Genomic DNA, 19,313 nt, shown 5'->3' on the forward strand with positions numbered 1-19,313 from the left:
TTAAAGATTTTCAAGAGAACTGTGAGTTGTGCGGTAGCGCACTGAGATTTAAGTAATAATATTTGTAAAGGGCTCTAAGTTATAGGGATACTGATTGTATTAGCATTTATATCGCTCCGTAGATAAGTGAAAAAGATAGTTATTGTATTGGCTGTCGATATCGCTTCGTAGTTATTACGTTGGTCAATAAAGTAGTTGAGTTGTACGAGTTGTATCTTTCTGGCGGTTTGGAAAATACCGTAACAGAAATTGGGGGCCTGTCCGGGAGCGAATTTTGTGGAAGTGTATTTAGAGCAGAGGTAATTGTTTGGGAGCGAATTTTGTGGAAGTGTTTGGCATATAAGTTATTGTCTAGGAGCGAGTTTTGTAGTAAAGGTTATAGTAGAGTATTCTAAAGATAAGTTATTGTCGACTTGAGTAGTCATAGAGTATATCAAGATGTCAAAGTTTAATCCAGAAGACTTTATGTCGAGTCCCGACAAAGGAGTATTTAATGCGTTAAGGAAAGACGAACTTATTTTATTAGCAAAGCACTTAGAGTTAGAGTCTAAGCAAGCAATGAGAAAGGATGAGATACGACAGATTATAGTAAACCACTTAGTGGATACTGAGGTTTTTGAAGGGACAATGTTAGAAACATCGTCAAAAACAATGTTAGAAATAAAAAAGTTGGAGATGCAAGAAAAGCGAGAGAAAGAGGAAAGGGAAATGCAAGAACGACTGAAGAGAGAAGAAATGGAGAGACAAGAAAGACTGAAGAGAGAAGAAATGGAGATGAAGAGAGAAGAAATGGAGATGAAGAGAGAAGAAATGGAGAGACAAGAAAGACTGAAGAGAGAAGAAATGGAAAGACAAGAGAGGCTAGAGAAAGAGAAACTGGCTTTTCAGCATGAAATGGAAATGAAAAAGTTAGAGGTACAAATGAAATTAGGATTAAGCTCGGATAGTGAAAAGCATAGCGAAAAGTTTGATGTTACAAAGAACATCAGGTTAGTGCCTCCATTCCAAGAAAAAGATGCTGATAAGTACTTTTTACACTTCGAGAAAATAGCTAGTAGTCTTAAGTGGCCTAAAGAGTGCTGGGTTATGTTATTACAAAGTGTATTGGTTGGTAAAGCTAGGGAAATATATACACAGTTAAGTGTAGAACAAGCTGTAAGTTACGACGAAGTTAAGGATCTTATTTTAAAGGGTTACGAGTTAGTTCCTGAGGCTTATCGTCAAAAGTTTAGAAACTATGAGAAAGTTAGTAGTCAAACCTACGTAGAATTTGCTAGGAGTAAGGAACAGTTATTTGATCGTTGGTGTTATTCACAGAAGGTAGATAAGAGTCACGATAAGTTAAGACAGTTGGTATTAGTTGAAGAATTTAAGAGGTGCATTCACAGTGATGTCCGAACGTTCATTAACGAGCAAAGAGCAGAAACGTTGGAAGACGCTGCACGGTTAGCAGATGAATTTTCGCTGAGTCACAAAGTGAACTTCGTGGAAAAGCCCCGTCAGCCTGACAGTAGATTTCAGCCTCCCTCCGCATCACGATGGGTTGGAAGCCAGCGGAGTAAACACAATGACGGAGCACCTCCCAAACGGAACCCTGGTAACCATTTTACAAATCGTTCCAGCTCCACCTCGCCAGGACAAAACAGGTTTGTTCCAAATAAGCCCATCAAGCCACCAACCTGTTATTATTGCAGAAAAGAAGGTCATCTGATTTCCAGTTGCCCAGAAAAGTGGAGATCTGCGCAAAAATATGGTGTGAAGTCGAAGCCCAACGGATTTGTTGCCAAGCCGTCGCCTTCAGTTTCTGAAAGTGAATGTACACCTCCGCGATTTTCTCGAGAGAAGACCCAGACAATCTCTACAAATGACGTCAGTGGTTCGTCTAAATCTGTCATGGATATGTTCCAGCCCTTTATTCACGATGGCTCAGTATCATTATCCCGTGATATGACAGATTCAGTACCGATCAAGATTTTAAGAGACACTGGAGCCTCACAGTCTTTGCTATTAAGCGACACGTTGTTGTTTTCTGAGAAATCGTCCACTGGTGCAAGTGTTCTAATCAGAGGAATCAGTTCCGAGTATACCCCAGTGCCGCTCCATACAGTTTTTCTGTCGTCAGATCTTGTGTCTGGTCCTGTGAAAGTTGGAGTACAATCAACATTGCCGTTCGATGGAGTACATCTTATCCTTGGAAATGACCTTGCAGGAGACAAAGTGGTCATTAATGCTGTCATTACAGAGAAGCCTAGTTCAGAAAAGTCTCCAGACCCCGTCGAGAAGATAATTCCTGGTCTTTATCCTGCATGTGTAGTAACGCGAGCCATGAGCAAGAAGAGGAAAACCAGCGATGAAGAAATTGCCTTAGCCGACACCCTTATCAGTCGAGTTTTTGAGGATGAGCAGCCAAGTCCCTCCCCTTCTGAGCCAACAGAAATCCTACCTGAGAAGAATTTAACAGATCAGTCTGAGAAGATGTCGACCTCTCAGCTCATCGCTGGACAACGTGAAGACCCAGAAATTTCGCCGTTGTTTTCAAGAAGCGTCAGTGAAAAAGAAGTATCACAGAACCCCACCTGTTATTTTACAAAGAATGGAGTGCTAATGAGAAAGTGGAGACCGCTCGATGTTCCAGCTGAGGACGAATGGGCTGTTAAGTACCAGGTTGTTGTCCCGAAAACTTACAGGCAAGACATTTTAAGTATGGCACACGAGACTCCCCTGGCTGGCCATTTAGGTGTGAACAAAACTCACAGGAAGATCTTGAATAATTTCTATTGGCCCAACCTGAGAAAAGATGTAGCTGAGTACTGTAGGACATGTCACGCCTGTCAGATGGTTGGGAAACCAAACCAGACCATTCCAAAAGCGCCACTGCAGCCTCTGCCAGCCGTTCAAGAACCATTCAGCCGTGTAATTGTTGATTGCGTCGGACCGCTACCAAGAACGAAGTCTGGAAATCAGTTCTTGTTAACCATCATGTGTGCGTCCACCAGATTTCCTGAAGCCGTGCCCCTGAGAAACATCAAGGCCAAGACTATCGTCAAAGCTTTAACGAAGTTCTTTACGCTGGTCGGACTTCCTAGCGCTATCCAGTCTGACCAAGGTTCTAATTTCATGTCTGGTATTTTTCAACAAGTAATGCACGAGCTTGGGATCGCACAGTATAGATCATCCGCGTACCATCCTCAAAGTCAAGGAGCTCTTGAAAGATGGCACCAGACTTTAAAGAACATGATGAGAGTCTACTGTTTCCAAACAGAGAAAGATTGGGACGAGGGAATCCACCTATTGCTGTTTGCGGCACGCGAGTCCGTCCAGGAGTCCCTAGGATTTAGTCCGTTTGAGCTCGTTTTTGGGCACACTGTGAGAGGGCCTCTTAAACTGCTTAAGGAGAAATTATTGTCAAGCGGTAGTGAGTCTATTAATCTTTTACAATATGTTTCAGACTTTCGTACTAAGTTATTTAGAGCTTGTGAACTAGCTAGAGACAATCTTAGTTCTTCTCAGAAGTTAATGAAGAAGAAGTATGATGTAGACGCTGTAGAACGTAGTTTTAAGCCAGGTCAAAAGGTTCTTGCATTGTTGCCAGTGCCCGGTAACACATTGTATTCTAGATTTTTTGGTCCTTATGTTATTGAGAAGAAGTTAAATAACCTTGATTACGTAGTAGTTACTCCAGATAGGCGTAAGCAGACGCAACTGTGTCATATTAACATGTTGAAGCCTTACCTAGAGAGAGAAAATAATGTAGTTAAAGAGCCCGTAAACGTTAATGTAGTTATTTCTGAGCCCGAAGACTTAAGTAGTGAGTTTAGTAGTAGTCATCTCAGTCCTACTGACACATCAAAACTCACCAACTCCGATGTGCTAAAGAATTTGGACTCCAAGCTGTCACACCTTGAAGAGAGTCAACGTCAAGACCTACAGAAGCTACTTGAAAAGTATAGTGACCTGTTCCCTGATGTACCATCTAGGACAAATCAGATTTACCATGACGTGGATGTCGGTGATGCTACTCCTGTTAAACAACACCCATACAGGCTGAATCCGAGAAAACAACAGTACCTCAAAGAAGAGGTAAAATATTTGTTGGAGAACGATTTTATCGAACCAAGCAGCAGTAGTTGGAGTTCTCCATGTATACTCGTGCCTAAACCGGATGGGAGCTATCGGATGTGTACCGATTACAGGAAAGTTAATAGTGTGACTAAGACAGATACCTTTCCAATCCCAAGAATGGATGATTGTATCGATAAGCTGGGAAAGGCAAAGTATGTAACAAAATTTGACCTTCTCAAAGGATTCTGGCAAGTACCGTTAACGGATCGCGCTAAGGAGATATCAGCATTTGTAACTCCAGAAGGACTCTACCAATACAAGGTCATGCCCTTTGGTATGAAGAATTCTCCTGCTACCTTCCAACGTCTCATTAACAAAGTCATCGCCAACCTTGAGGATTGTGAAGCCTATATTGATGATGTAATCATCTATAGTGAAACCTGGGAGAAACACCGAGAAACTATCCGTGAGTTCTTCAGGAAGTTGAGCGAGGCCAAATTAACAATCAATCTCTCTAAAACCGAGTTTGGCCAAGCACAAGTGACGTATTTGGGACATGTCGTCGGACGAGGACAAGTACAGCCAGTTAACGCTAAGGTCGAAGCCATAATCAAGTTTCCGCGACCAGAAAACAAAAAGCAACTGATGCGTTTCCTTGGTATGGCTGGTTATTATCGAAGGTTTTGCCCTAACTTTGCAACTGTCACAGAGCCATTGACAAAACTGCTCAGCAAGAAGGAGAAATTTAATTGGAGCGACCAGTGTGAAAAGGCTTTTGAGGAGCTGAAAGCCATGTTACAGAGTGCCCCTGTTTTAACAGCGCCTGATTTCTCTTCACCGTTCAAGCTGGCTGTTGATGCAAGCGATGTTGCCGCTGGTGCTGTGTTGTTGCAAGAGGATGATGAAAGTGTAGAACACCCGGTTTGTTATTTTTCAAAGAAGTTTAACAAAAGTCAAAGGAACTATTCCACCATCGAAAAGGAATGTTTAGCACTGCTGTTAGCTCTTCAACATTTTGAAGTTTATGTTAGTTCCTCAAGTTTGCCCGTTGTTGTGTATAGCGATCACAACCCCCTCGTATTTCTTCACAAATTAAAGAGCAAGAATCAGCGATTGTTGAGGTGGAGTTTAATGCTGCAGGAGTATGTCTTGGACATCCGACATATAAAAGGAAAGGATAATATTATTGCAGACTGCCTCTCGAGACCTTGAGCTTTGCAAGAAAGTTTTGCAAACTTTCTTTTCTCGAAGGGGGAGGGTGTTATGGAGAGCGCCCATGTTTTTTAGAGTGCGTTGTGTTACATAATTATTAAAAATAGAACGAAGAAGTTTCTAGAACATTTAGTCATGATGACTAAGCGAGAACTTTAAGGAGAACCTTCTAGAACCGTGACTCAGCATATTTTTGTTATGATGTAATCATAGTGTAATGTTTCTAAAAATAACAATATTACAGATCTCTAGAACATTCTAGAACTTTTCCGAAAGATATATAAGGAGTCACGCTAGCTTAAAGAAAAAAGGCCTTTTAGTGAGCTATAACTGCTGTTGCGAAGAGCCCAGAGGAGCGAGAGCCGGACAGAGTTGTTTACTGGAATTGAAAGCCGTGTGGAAGGCTACGTGAGAGAAAGAATTACGGACGTCGACAGTTTGTTAAAGATTTTCAAGAGAACTGTGAGTTGTGCGGTAGCGCACTGAGATTTAAGTAATAATATTTGTAAAGGGCTCTAAGTTATAGGGATACTGATTGTATTAGCATTTATATCGCTCCGTAGATAAGTGAAAAAGATAGTTATTGTATTGGCTGTCGATATCGCTTCGTAGTTATTACGTTGGTCAATAAAGTAGTTGAGTTGTACGAGTTGTATCTTTCTGGCGGTTTGGAAAATACCGTAACACTACTCAAAAGGTCAAACGGGGTCTCTTAATCTCACGAGCCGATTAAGATCCAAATCAAGCGTCAACAGCAGAAGGTTGACGACGCCTGAAGAAGAAGGACAAGAACCAAGAATGGTTCGCGATAGGAAAGTAACATCTGGTAACGAGACATTCCATACAAGTCGTGTTTAACTGCTTGCAGGGCATTAAAGAAGAACACAGACTTGGTGCCTCATTTACGTATCAAGAGTTCCTGCTGAATCGCCATTAAGAGCAGTTGTGTGATTGAACCAAAAAATAATATGTAATATGCATGTTTGCATAATTTCGTTTTAGATTGTTGTAATACTCTTGAAATGATGGCTGGTACTTTTGCGCTCGTGGATTATGAAGGAAAGTAGCAATCATTAGGTATCAAGAGATAATGTAAGATTTCATTCACGGAAGTCAAAAAAGCGTGTCTAGCACATGAAGTGGTGGCTATCAAGTCAAAGAAGAAGTATGCTGATGGAGACCTTTCATTTCTATCTCCGAAAATTAGAACCACGTATGTCATTGTTACACTGATTGAGGTTTTTAGATTCCAAAGAGTAACCTAGCCTTTGGAGAGCTGTCTTCGAACATTGTATGTGCTCAAGAATTTGGCGATGAACGCCGCCATTTTGAATTTTGCTGAGCAGCCTAGCCATTTTCCGGTGACGTAACTGAGTTTCGTCTCGAGTTTTTCCATCTCTTAGCGATTTGTTTATATAATTAAGAGATCGAAACTGGAATCTAGTTTCTCTTTAGGAACAACTCGTGATGCGCGGTAAATCTCTCTGAACACTTTCTAAAAAGCGGAGGGAAAAGGCTCTGTCTTTCTAATTCTCCTTTCTTAACTATCTTTCATGATTAGTAAAGTACTGCTTTTCTTTTTCTGGAAAGAGCATGTCAACAAAAGCAGAGCCAAACAAGAGAATTAATCAGACAAAAAAGGGAAAGGTAAAATAAATTAAATAAAAACGAGAAGGTATTGAAAAACTCTGGATTTTAGTCGACTTTTGAGTCTCGAGATCTCAGCAGTTTTTTTTAAATTCAAATAGGCCCAGAAGGATGAAAAGCTGTCAAAGTATAAATGAAACTTTATTTAAAACAAGACAAATATTTCCGTAGTCAATATATTCATGTATTCTTCAGTTTAGGTAGAAATTTTAATTTTATACGTGCCATTTTAATATTTCTTTTTGGTTTGTTTTAAAATGCGAGGCGATCAATGCCGTCAGCTAAGAATGAGTCGACTAAACCTAAGTTCTAGCCAACATATTTGATTAACGGAAGTCTAGAAAATGCAACAGAAGCTGTAAGCCATATTTTTTGGGGTATAACAACAATCTAGTCCAGGATGGAAGATGCCCACGGTTTGAATTATAGGTTAGTAATTTTTCAAATTCTAAGATGAAATCAAGAAGACAGTTTAAGACATGTTGGTCGACACTTTGATACTAAAGGTAAATTGGAAATTTGAATTCAAAAGTGAATTTCCCTTTTCACTTACGGTTCCAAAGCTGGCATGTACAAATAATTTACGTAGGTGAGATCAACGCCAAAATTATTGGGAAAGGTTTGGTAAATACATTAAAGATTTGAGTTCATTTTCAATTTTTGCTGTATGGTACAATAGTTCTTTAAATTAACGATTTGGGTTACAGTTCCTTTTTTTCTCCCATGTATTTGGACATCGTATAATGCAAAATAAGAGTTTTTTTTTACGTGAGCTTGTACAAGCATGGCTTGAGCAAGAAGCTCATCTTTTGCATTCTGGCGGACACTTTTTTCGGCCAACAGCAAAACAATATTGACATATACAAGAGGAACTTTCTTATCATGGTGGGAAAACGAGACTAATGTCTTTCTCCGGGAGCATTAATAAGACAAAGTTCTTGTTGCTACTAAAATGTTTGTATTAAGTAAACTTCACTTTCAGTCTTTGGAGGTTTGCAATTTTTGATGTTTAATAGAACACATGTGCGATTATTTCAAACTTTCAGTCTTTTCCAACTGTTTGCTCCAGTGTTTTTGGTGACTTTGGTGTTCTCTTAGCCAATAAGTTTAGTTTGAAGAAGTGAAATAAGCACTTGTTTTTTAAAAGACAGGTTTGCACAAGTGTCGTTTTGCTGTAATGGTTTTTGAGACAGCTTTCTCTTTCTGATCACTAATTTGAGATAAAAATGAATCTATTGAGATAAAGTAAATAAAGACCCCGAGAACGTAATTTGGGGGATATTTATTAGAAACCTGCGTTATTCAAACTTCTAAGCTATGATAGTTATAGCTAGGCATGCCGATCTGATTAGTAGTCATATATAGTTTTCATATTCCGACCAATATGAATCGATTCTGACAAACTCTTATTATAAACCGAGGTAAAGAAATGTACTCCCACAGGAAGTTACCACCATGATTGAAGGAAAATGGTATTGACTTAATGTCTGTTGACCTAAGACAATTTAATAATTAGTTTTGCCTCTAAATTTGACTGATTTCATGGATTTCAGTCGACGCAGGTGAACAAAAAATTCTTTCTCACTTTATGTCCCCCTGTATAGCACGGTCAAAGAGACATTGTTCAAAATTTTTGTTTAAGAGTCTTGATAACATCAATCACGTATATCACTCTGAACGGTAAAAACACAAACATTTATGAATTTTTTTAATAACAATGATCAAATGAGACAATGTACTTTACATCTGCTACATTCAGACCTTTCCCCATTTATTTTCCGAGCAGTTTAAACAAATTAAAACTGTTCCCGTTCCGTTCTGATTTTTCAAACGCAAACTACGCGACGAGAAAAAAAAAAACGTTGCAAAAAAAGCTATCTTGCTTTCCACAACGGGATAACTTACCTCTAGGATTAACAGACTTTATATTTTATATTCAAGTGATGACACTCGTTGCATTTCCTTATCTTCCCTCTCAAATGGCTAAGTAATTTTCTGTTGAGTTTTTAGTCGGTTAGTAATTTAAGTATCTTTTGTACGATTGGTTGTCTGAATGATAAGTCATCTTACCATACTTCTTACTCAGATCGAATATTGACATTTCCTTGAAATCGAGAAAGTCGAAGCTATTTTTTTTTACTGTGTATCTAAGTTCTTTACTACATGGTAAGTAGCAAGGTAAGTTGATTCTACAGCTTTTCTCTTGAAGCTCCAAAATTGACATTATTTCAAAGCAATGATGAGAAAGTTCCGAGATTTCATTTCTATCAAGAGCTCCGTTCGTGTTTTGGTGAAAACCATTGTCACAACAATGAGGAAAGTAATTTAGCCAATGGTTACGACGAAAAGCTTTAAATCTAACTTGCTCCAAATGGTTCTGCACCTAAAATCGATTCAACGGAATTGGTACACGTAATGTTCGATGAAATCTCATGAAGATGAGAGTTTTTGCTCAATGTTGACGCGCGCGCATCAGCGTAATGTTTCTCTCGTAGCTTTTTACGTGTTTTTTTTTTTCATTTCAAGGTCACTCAAAGTCATCAAAAGGCAATGAGCGAGGTTCGAACTTTCGTTTGCTGTAGTAAATATTATCAAAATGATTTTCGTGCTTGCTAGTGTCGATTTGGCTTTGCTTTTGATTTTCTTTAATTTGCTTGGGTAAGATCTCTCAAAATGTTCACAATTTGTGCCATTTGTCCTGCCGATCATTTAAAAGCCAAAAAAAATTGGGTTGCAGAGGCAGTTTCCTCGCTATTTACAATTTTGTGTTTTCTCCTCTATCTCAAATTTGGTCCTATGAATTTTTTGAAAACAGGCAGAAGGAAGGACAGAAATATGTTCAACAATCAAACAAATCTTAAGATATTCCACCAGAGGAAACGCAATAAATCTTGCTCTAAAGATCCTTATTTTCTTTGTCGAAAAACATTACATAATGGAATAGAAGTTCGCTAAGATCTGTATCTAAAAAGTGTAAATTCGGCAATTCATTAATGAAACAACCAGAGCCTCGTAAGCCTTCTATTTTGGAGTTTTGGATTCGAGCCTTTTTTTGTTGCACCATAATAGAATCAATGAAGTTTTTGAGAAGCCTTGTCAATCTCACCCTTTCTTCTTACTCTTCTATGCATATGTTAGTTTTTTTGACGCAGAGACTGGGCCTGCGTGGCTACTCCGTCCAGTGTTTTTGAAGAAAGTTGTAATGTTTTTCAGTATTATCGATATTAGGACTTCATCTGTAATATCAATGGTGAAAGCTAAACGAAAACTGAAAAAGTGTACAATGAAAAAGCCCAATAGGTGGTCATAACTGCTGAAAGCTTTTGACAACTGAATAATAATGACACATTGATAGCGAACTAAACCGCAACAATAGCAGCTAGCCAACCTGCTTCATCAATAATTGCGTTATCGTTCTAAAGAAAATCGTTCTTTATTTCTTTAAACGTTCCCTTCTGTAGAAAACATAATCGATTGTGGTATGTGAATAGACGTGTTCATTCATGCTTTCAACTGCACTTATCCCCGGACATAAACAGTGTAAGAAGTACCACATAAATTTACACTTCGTTATCTAATAGGTAATGGGACTCTCCAAATTCATTTACAACTGATCATAAGTAGCCGTATTGCTTTTATCAGTTCGGAAACGTTGTTGTATGGAAAGGAATGAAGAAACCCAGCGTTATGGCAGCCCGAACGTAATTTATAGATGAGATTTTGAAACTCAGGGTTGAGTCAGAGGGTAGAAATGTCGATGCAGAATTTACAAGTTATTGTCAAATTTTCGAAATGAAGATAACCGGCTGTGAATTCTTTTGTGTTTTTACCTTTTTTAAGACAATACGACGTCGATGTCAGTGAAATTTAGTTATAATTTATTATTTAGCTCAGTTTGCTCTTAAAATTAAATACAGCGGCAAAGCTGTATTTCGTCAGAATTAGGGACAATTTCCATTTCTATTAGATAGGTTTTAACCCTCTGATTGATTTGAATTAATTTATATAAGTTATTTAACGTTATGAGCAACTCAGCCTTCGTTTATCGAGCAAAGAGTAAGACCAAACAAAAAGATTACAAATTAAAGGGTCGAAAATTGAGCCGAATCATTTTATTAAATACGAATGAGCATATTTGATTCTTAATTGGTCAATAAATAGGCTAGTATAAAAACTGAAATCATCAACAGTTTAGTAAAAATTTTAGGTTTACGCAGTCTTGATAACAACGTAGATATTAAGAAAGATGTTTTTCGTCTCGTCACGAGCGTGGGACAAAGAAAAAATTCTGAGTCCCCATTAGGAATAGGAGTAGGAAACAGATATTATCCGGCAAATATCCCCTGAAGACGAAGGCAGTCAAAAGAAAATTTCACGTTTTTGTTTTGTTTTTGTTCCTTTAGTCTGTTTCTTCATGGGGAAAAACACAGTTTTAGTTATCCGCGGAGAGAAATCTGACACGGAAAGGACGGGTGTATATATGAACCACTTTCAAGCCTTTTGCGCAGGCAACACGCGATTAGATATTTTACGCACCTCAAGCGGTAGTCATGTAGCCGGTGGTGCCATTAGAGACACTAGAAACATTATTTATATGTTCTTTTCTCTTCAAGACTTATTGAATACTGACACCGATAAGCTTTGTAGGGGTCACTCTTTCTGGCCAGAAGTTGGAACTGGGAAGCCTATTAAAGTTGTTCTCTTTGAAGAAATGGATCCGAGCCAAATGTGTCGTGATAAAAATGGTGGATAATTCTCTAGTGCGTACAATAAAAAAACACAATGCCGATCTGAGGTATATTACTAATGAGGATCGACATGGAAAAGACAGCGATACAAAATGAGCCAATAACAGTGAGCGAGCCAGCTGCTAATAATTCACGGTGTGCGTTATCAATTTACGGCATCGCTTGACTGTTCTATCATCGTCCGGGTTTACAATTGGATCTTATTTCTCCAACCATCCCTCGCATAGAAGATCTTTGTCTTTCCGTTGGAAAAATGGCTAATTTCCATTAGAATTGTCCTAAAAACATATCAGTAGCTAAAGACACACTTTAGAAGGCCACAGTTTGACACCTGAAAGGTAAGAAAACAAATTCAAATTTGAAAGAATTCATAACAGCAACATGTGTTCACATTTAGAAGCCATAACTTGTTATGTTAGTAAAGAAGATTTTAAAAACTCCAGGTGTACAGTTTGATTTCAAATACGGCACAGAAAACTCAGTATGTTACAAATTTTCTCGTCATTATCAAAAAGACGTAGAGGCACAAAATATGAGAAACAGCTTATGATTATCATTCGGCCAAGTTTGCGCTTGGAAGGAAGTAGAGTGACAAGGCTTCGTTTTGACGATAATAGTGATTCTTCTTTCAATTTTAGCAGGCAGGTGTAATATCTTTAGTTGGAATTTAAACAAGTAAATTTAAAGGTGATCTATCATTAGATATAATTTCCTTTTGCTCTGCGGATATTTATTTTACCGCTCGGAACAGAAAAAAATAAGAAAAAAGTAAACAATCAAGAAAAAGGCGAGCAACTCGAAAACAAAACGAAAGCGAAAAAAGCTGAGCGAGATAAACTGAGCCGCTTTCTTTCAAAAGGACCTTTCAAAATATTTGTTCTTCATAGTGATCAATTAAGAAGCTAATTTGAATAATTGTTATAATCGTAGGTAAATGCATATGTATTTAATTTAAAGAAAAGGTTGCCAGTTTTGCACTGATCACAGTCAGAAAAATGTTTGCTAGATTTTAGTAGCGATTTCTTGGGAAATATGGAAGGATCGAGGGTTAATTAGATCAAGCAGACGGAGCAGTTTCTAAACGATGAGGAACCAGCGTCATTAAGGTGGGATTTTTGGTAGTTTTAAGTTAATTCCATCTTGAAAAGATGGCTTTTTTCTCTTCCTCTTACCTAGCCTGTGGTTGAGAATGATTCAGCAAAAAAGGTTCTCAGAGGCAGATGACCACTGCTCTTCAGTTCATTAACATCTAATGAGACTTAATTGAGATGTACAAATCACGATGCGTCGAAGGTTTTTCAAGCGGATTCTGTATTTTTGACCGCATTTTTCAAATGGCCACACGGTCACAGAGTGTTCGGCCCGAGAATTTGATAGCGGAGAGGCAGGATGCTTGGCTTGTCACATACGAACTTAGTAAAGGCGCGGGGTACTGGGATCTTTTGTAATGACCCACGCTCGTGTCAAATGACATCTTTCATCACCATGTAACATCTTTATTTTTTTAGCGAACGACCATAGATGTGTTTGTTCCTCATCTCTAGCTCACGCTTCCGTCAAAGGAATCAAGTTGATACATGAGCTGGTAACTAAGTAAAAAGGACGAAAGTAGAAAAAAGAAGAAGAAGAAAGAAAAATTATGTGGGGGGGGGGGGGGGGGCAATTATTAACCATACCTCGATGTAACGAACATTTTAGTTCTTGTTCCTGCAAATTCGTTAAATCGAGGTTTTCGATATAACGAACCCTCGTTTTGCGGTTTAATTTCTTTTAGGAGACTCAGATCTTTAATTTGTCCCGTGCTTGTGATATAATGAATTCAATATCTTCCTGACCTGCTCGACAGAAGACAAATTCTCCTGCTTCTTTTTGTATTTGAAGATATATTTGGAGCCAGTTAAAGTTTTTACTGTATTGAGGCATTTTGTATTAACTTACACGTTTTGTAATAATGGTTGCGGCATCTTTTCATTAACTTATGGATTTCGTCATAAGTATCGAGGCGGTGTGTTTAGACGTTATCTATGGCTTACACCTTTGTCAAAGAAGTCTTGAGTCGGCGATACATAACCAGAGGACCAAGCAAATTACACAGAAGCCATGGAAAGCCGGATCGTATCCAGAGTGATCGCGGCCTAGAATTTCATGGGCACTTTAAGAATTTCTGCTAGAGGTGAAAAGGGAAGAATTCGAAATAGATTTTAGCCTCCTTCAATCTTAAGGAGGTAAGTTTGAACTTTCACACCGGCGATTGCGCGACAAAGTGATCCGATCTATTTACCATGGAAGATATAGGAGTCAGCTGTAAAATAAAAAAAACACTCCAAGGTACTACGGAATCCATAATGAGGGAGAGAAGAGGAACTTACGCTGTAGCTGGTCCAGGCGCATTGAAGGTTACTGTGGGCAATGATCGACAGTAGTGTTGCAATGTTAATTAAGAGGGAAAAACTTATCTTGGCAACACGCGAGCGTCAGGAAGAAAGCAAAGTACTACAACTGAAAGCTGAAAGAACGAAATATGGACCAGGAAATACCTCGTAACTCTTTTACAACAGAGTATATACATACCAGGAGACGTCAAAGTTCGCAATTTGCAATAGTTTACAAACTAAAATAGTAAGGCAGGTCGCATTCAACACTTTTGTTCTTTAGTTTTTTTTATTCTTAATACAGAATCTGAAGATGAAATGTTAGGTAAAATCCGACCGAATTGTGGATCATAAAGCGCACAAGTTATCTCATATGACTATTGGAAAACAGACTGCTCAAGGCGTGAGTTTTATGCCGGAATGAACGATGGCCTAATTCTCGGGAACATGGTGATTGCTCAGGGTGACAGCGCTGTAAAACTCAGGTGCTGTGAATGATGTGACCCTACGTTCGATGCATCGGAAAGGATACTAGAGCAAGCTCTTGTTGTTTATATAAAGGGCGAACGATGTTTCTTCTGAGGCTTGCTTCACTACGGGAGATCGCCATGATGAGCAAACCACGATGGACCATAGTATGACCATAGACGCTCTGACGCCGTAATTTGTATGAATTTTAACAGTTATACTATAATAAATAGTTTGACTATATTTTCATCATTCATGTTTTTGTTTCTGTTTGTGACCAAACTATATCTGCTATACGTATGTTAGCTGTGTTTGAGTTTTATTATCGTACGTAAACTAATTGATTTAATTGAGCGCCAAAACTTTCAAAACTCGGAGAGTCCATTACTTTTTCTCTTTAGTGATTTTAGTCTTTGCTAAAGTTATAATAACGTCTATCAAGGCGCCTGGCATGTTCACAAACCCTTGCTTGGTTCTTCTGTTGCTCTTTGCTAGCCCTCTTAGCAAAAAAAAGGTAAAGAGGAATTCGGAAAATGGTCAGACATTGTGCAAATCGGCAGATGACGTGACAGCTTTAGCCCAGCTCCGTGTTTTGTAACCTGATAACGCGCTCGTTAAACCGATGATAGCGCGAGTTATATCCGTACTTTATTATGATATAAAACGGGGAGGTAGTTACAAAATGTTTCATTATTACAAGATCTCGCAGCGCAACGACACGGTATCACATTTTAGACTTCATCCAAATAAGATTTTAAAACAATGAAGGTGAAAATGAAACTCTCGAGGGAAAAATAAACACAATCTTTCAGCACAGCGGTAGTCTACGACAGATTCGAACCACTGACGACTGAATAATGAAGACTCATTGAGAGAGAATCAAAAACGTAGCAATCCCACGAAAGTGACTCGCTATATATTCAGTCGATCTTCGCGTTATCATTCTAAAAAATATTGCCTTGTATATCAGGATATAAAATAGATTCTACGTTATTGGATGCTTGCGACAGGAACCTTTATCATTACTGGTATATTATTGTATGTGTTTAGACGTATTTTCACTCCACTTGTGCCTTGGCATATATAGCTCAAAAAGTGCTTTAGTAGGCAATAACTCGGCAAAACGTAAGTAAACTTGCAATTTTCAAATATTCTAAACGTATCCTTTTTGCAGAGCTTAAAATTTACCATTTTTCCAATTTTATGTAAACACACGAAGCTTTGAACAGCTTGTAACTGGCATACCTGCCATATGAGGCTAGTGTGGCTTACTATTCATATGAGTTTTTTGGATTGGTAGAGCATCGATGCGCATAATTTGCCTATAGTTTTAGGTTTGATTCACCATAAGCACTCATAATTTTTTGTTTTACCTAACCTCGTGAAAGGTCGAAAAAAATATCTCCTCGATTCGAAATTTGTTTTCATTTGTATTTAAAAGGCAATTTCGCGCTTTGTTTTCATAGAAGAATAAATTAAGGATTGACGGTATGACTTGAAATACGGCAAAGAGAAATTATTAATTAAAAACGCATCGCCATGACATGTAGCGGTACCAACACAAGGAAACATCTGATATGCTTTTATTCGGCAGAGTTTGTTCTTAATTGGAAGAAAATACAGTGTTGGAGCTGTGGCTGGTCAGAATCAGCGACGGTTCTTATTTTCATATGACAAGTTTTGAGCCTCCGATTTACATTATGAATTCTTTGGCTGCTCTGTGCTTAGGACTCTGCTATTTGCTCAGCGGAATATTCATTTTACAGCTGGAAAGAGAAAACGATTCTAACAAAACAAAGAAACAAGAAATAAAGAAGAAAAATCGAGAACAAGAAAAAACTTTTGTCGCAACTGTTTGTTTTGAATACGCATGTATATGTTTGTTTTTCATATTTAACAATTACAGATATGACGGAGATAATTCATGACTCAGCAATTATGTTTTTCATATTTAACAATTAAAGATGTGACGGAGATAATTCGTAACTTAGCAATTAACCTCTTAGCATTTATGTTTATATCAATTTCTTTGTTCTTATGCATTCATTATGCCCTAGGTGGTGTAAACACAGTAATCGTTAATTTTCCAAGGTATGGTCTCGGCCATTTGAGTTTAATGGTAAAACAGGTAAAATTTTTTTTCTGAATTTGTCCAAAACGGTATTGATTTTAAAACTGAAACTGAGCTCGTACTTAGTGCAAATCATCATAGTTGCTAAATATGTATAACATCTCAGCAGGCCAGTTGATGTTTATCGAGAAAACAATGAACAAACCCTTGAAAAACCCCTGACAATCAACTATTGGATAAGAGAGATATAATGTATACGAGTATGATAGATTGCTGTCTTATGAAAAATATACCGAAGAAAACTATCGATTGTGGGTGTTATCGTGCAAAAGATATCAATCACCTTTAACTGGCCTTTGTAAAGAAGTCTTCAAACATGGCAAATATATCAGGTTTCTCCACCTCCTGAAAACCGTAAAAGCATAAGCTTTTTGACCTCAATATCAGTATTTCAAATTTACTAAATCAATTTGAAATCTTTAATTGATCTCACTTACGACATTCCCACTGACATTTGTTGAAATTTTCTTTCAATCTCAGTTTTTGTATTCCAAATAATCTGAGTCTCTCGTTACTCACATGGTGCGTAATAGTATACCTTTCTCTAGCATTGTTTCATTTTTACACTTTTGCTCTCTTTCAGTGTTTTCGTCATCCCATGTTGTTCATCGTAATAAATCATGAATGACAGCAATGCAACCTCAAAGTTTCCTAAACAACACTCCGACGATGGACTCAAGACCCTGAGTAAATTTCTTCCAATTGCCATAGTAATAGTTCTGGCTAATGGACTCGTGTTTGTCTTGTTTTACCGATGTCGTCGACTTCGCACCTCTTCTAACTACGTCCTTCTCAGTTTGGCAATTTGTGACTTCAGTATTGGCGCTATCGCTATTCCATACTTCATTGTTCATAATTTTGGCATTTCGCCGCCACAAATGGTTGATGGGGTTTACGCCTCGCATACATTACTAGTTATTTCAGGTGCTTATCACATACTCTTTATTACTGGGCTCAAGTACATGGCAACTGTCACTCCACTAAAACACCACTTGGTGACCAAGAGCTTGGTTTTGAAAATTGTGTTCGGCATTTGGATCACTTCTACTGTTTTTGCTATCATTCCTGTCATTTTGCATAATGCTGAGGAATCTGCACGTTGGGAAGTTATTCATACTGCAGTTTGCCTTGTTGCAGTGTTCCTTTTCCCGTACATATTTATGATTTATGCATACGTAGCCATGTTCAGTGCAATTACTAAAAGGCAACGACCATCGTTGATTAAGAATAAAAACTCGCGGAAGCAGAAGAAAAAAAAAAGTGACAGGAAGTGTATCTTGGTTTTCGCAACCATGGCGATCATATTTGCCTGCTGTTGGTTCCCTTATTTTATGGTCATGCTTTTATTCCAAATAGGACTAAAAGATTTGCTTAGCGTCATTGAAGCTGTTATGGTCATTCGATATATCACATCCTTGGCCAACCCTCTTCTCTACACGTTTTTCAAACGCGACTTCTGGTCCGCCTTTCAGAATCTGTTGCAAAACAAGGAAAAGTTCAGTTCTACTTCTACTTCAAACAGGGCCTTTTAGTCTCACGAGCCGACTAAGATCCAGATCAAGCGTCAACAGCACAAGGTTAACGACGCTCGAAGGAGAAGGACAAGAACCGAGAATGATTCCCAATAGGAACGTGACCTTTGGGGAAGAGACATTTCTTACAAGCCGTGTTTAACTGCTTGCAGGTAATGGACACTCCACTGAGAAAGGTTTTTTTTTTGCCTAAGAAAACAGCACAAAGTCATAGATAAGTTGGACTGAACACTCCGCGGGTATTGGATTAAGTTTAGCTCATCAAACCAATCACATTGCAAAAATAGGACCGCTGTAGCACCTCAAAAGCACGTACAGTTTATTTACCAGTGATAGAGCATTCTTTTAACATTACTTTTTTTGTTTGGTATATTATTATTTTCTTTAAGTGATACAGAATTTACTGACGTATTGCACCACAACTCAAAAGAATTTTTTAATAGGTAGAGGTTCGCTAATTTTAGTCTTTTACATGTTTTGTGAAAAGTTATAGTAATCGTTTGAAATTAGATTTAAAATAGGTATTCTTATGCTGGTGAGTTTTGAACTGTTTTCATGGGTGGTAAAGAATTTGACGATTGACAGCGCCATTTTGAATCGTGTTTAACAACCTAGCGTCTTTACTGTGAGGAAATGAGTCCCACCCTGCATTTTCCCGTCTCTTAGCGCTTTGTTTGAATAATTAGGAAATGGAAACTCAATACAAAGAATGATTTTTGACGATATCTAGAGCAGGGTCTATTTGTGAGCTGAGCTTGTGGTTTTTCTTTTTCAGCCAATTTTTTTTAAAATGGCGGCGTGGAGTTTTAGGCATTTTTGAGCGCACAATTCTTTTCCAAAGCTCAAGTTTTTCTTTAGAAACCTAATACGCGGTGAGTGGTAAATTTTTCCACTGTGAACAAAAGGAGCGGAAAAATATGGTCTTTCTAATTGTTCCTTTTTTTATGATGAGTAGTGTGCAACTAATAATTTTATTTTCCAACTGCATAAAGTAGAGTACATATAACGCGCGATTAGATTATAAATATTCCGCGATATTATACGGTTACTTGGACAATTAGTTATTTTGTACTGTTTAAAAAAAAACTGTTTGATAAGTTTGGTAGACTTGCCTTCTCTGGTGCCGTATTTAACAGCTGTA

At 38.0% G+C, this 19,313-nt stretch overlaps 1 protein-coding gene and 1 pseudogene across 2 annotated transcripts; both read left to right on the top strand.

The window, feature by feature from the left end:
- Positions 1 to 244: 244 nt before the first annotated feature.
- LOC149043868 (uncharacterized) lies at positions 245 to 5,921 on the top strand. Its single transcript, XM_089208941.1, has 2 exons — positions 245 to 263; positions 310 to 5,921. Exon 2 carries the CDS (start codon positions 439 to 441, stop codon positions 5,272 to 5,274), a length of 4,836 nt encoding a protein of 1,611 aa, XP_089065067.1. The 5' UTR covers positions 245 to 263; positions 310 to 438; the 3' UTR covers positions 5,275 to 5,921.
- Positions 5,922 to 16,512: 10,591 nt separating this feature from the next.
- Positions 16,513 to 18,457, top strand: LOC149043869 (somatostatin receptor type 1-like; annotated as a pseudogene). Its single transcript, XR_016187498.1, has 2 exons — positions 16,513 to 16,637; positions 17,224 to 18,457. The product of XR_016187498.1 is annotated as a somatostatin receptor type 1-like (transcript).
- Positions 18,458 to 19,313: the final 856 nt, after the last annotated feature.

This window comes from Pocillopora damicornis, chromosome 6 (genome assembly GCF_964200805.1).
Source record: "Pocillopora damicornis chromosome 6, jaPocDami1.2, whole genome shotgun sequence".
NCBI classification, from domain to species: domain Eukaryota; kingdom Metazoa; phylum Cnidaria; class Anthozoa; order Scleractinia; family Pocilloporidae; genus Pocillopora; species Pocillopora damicornis.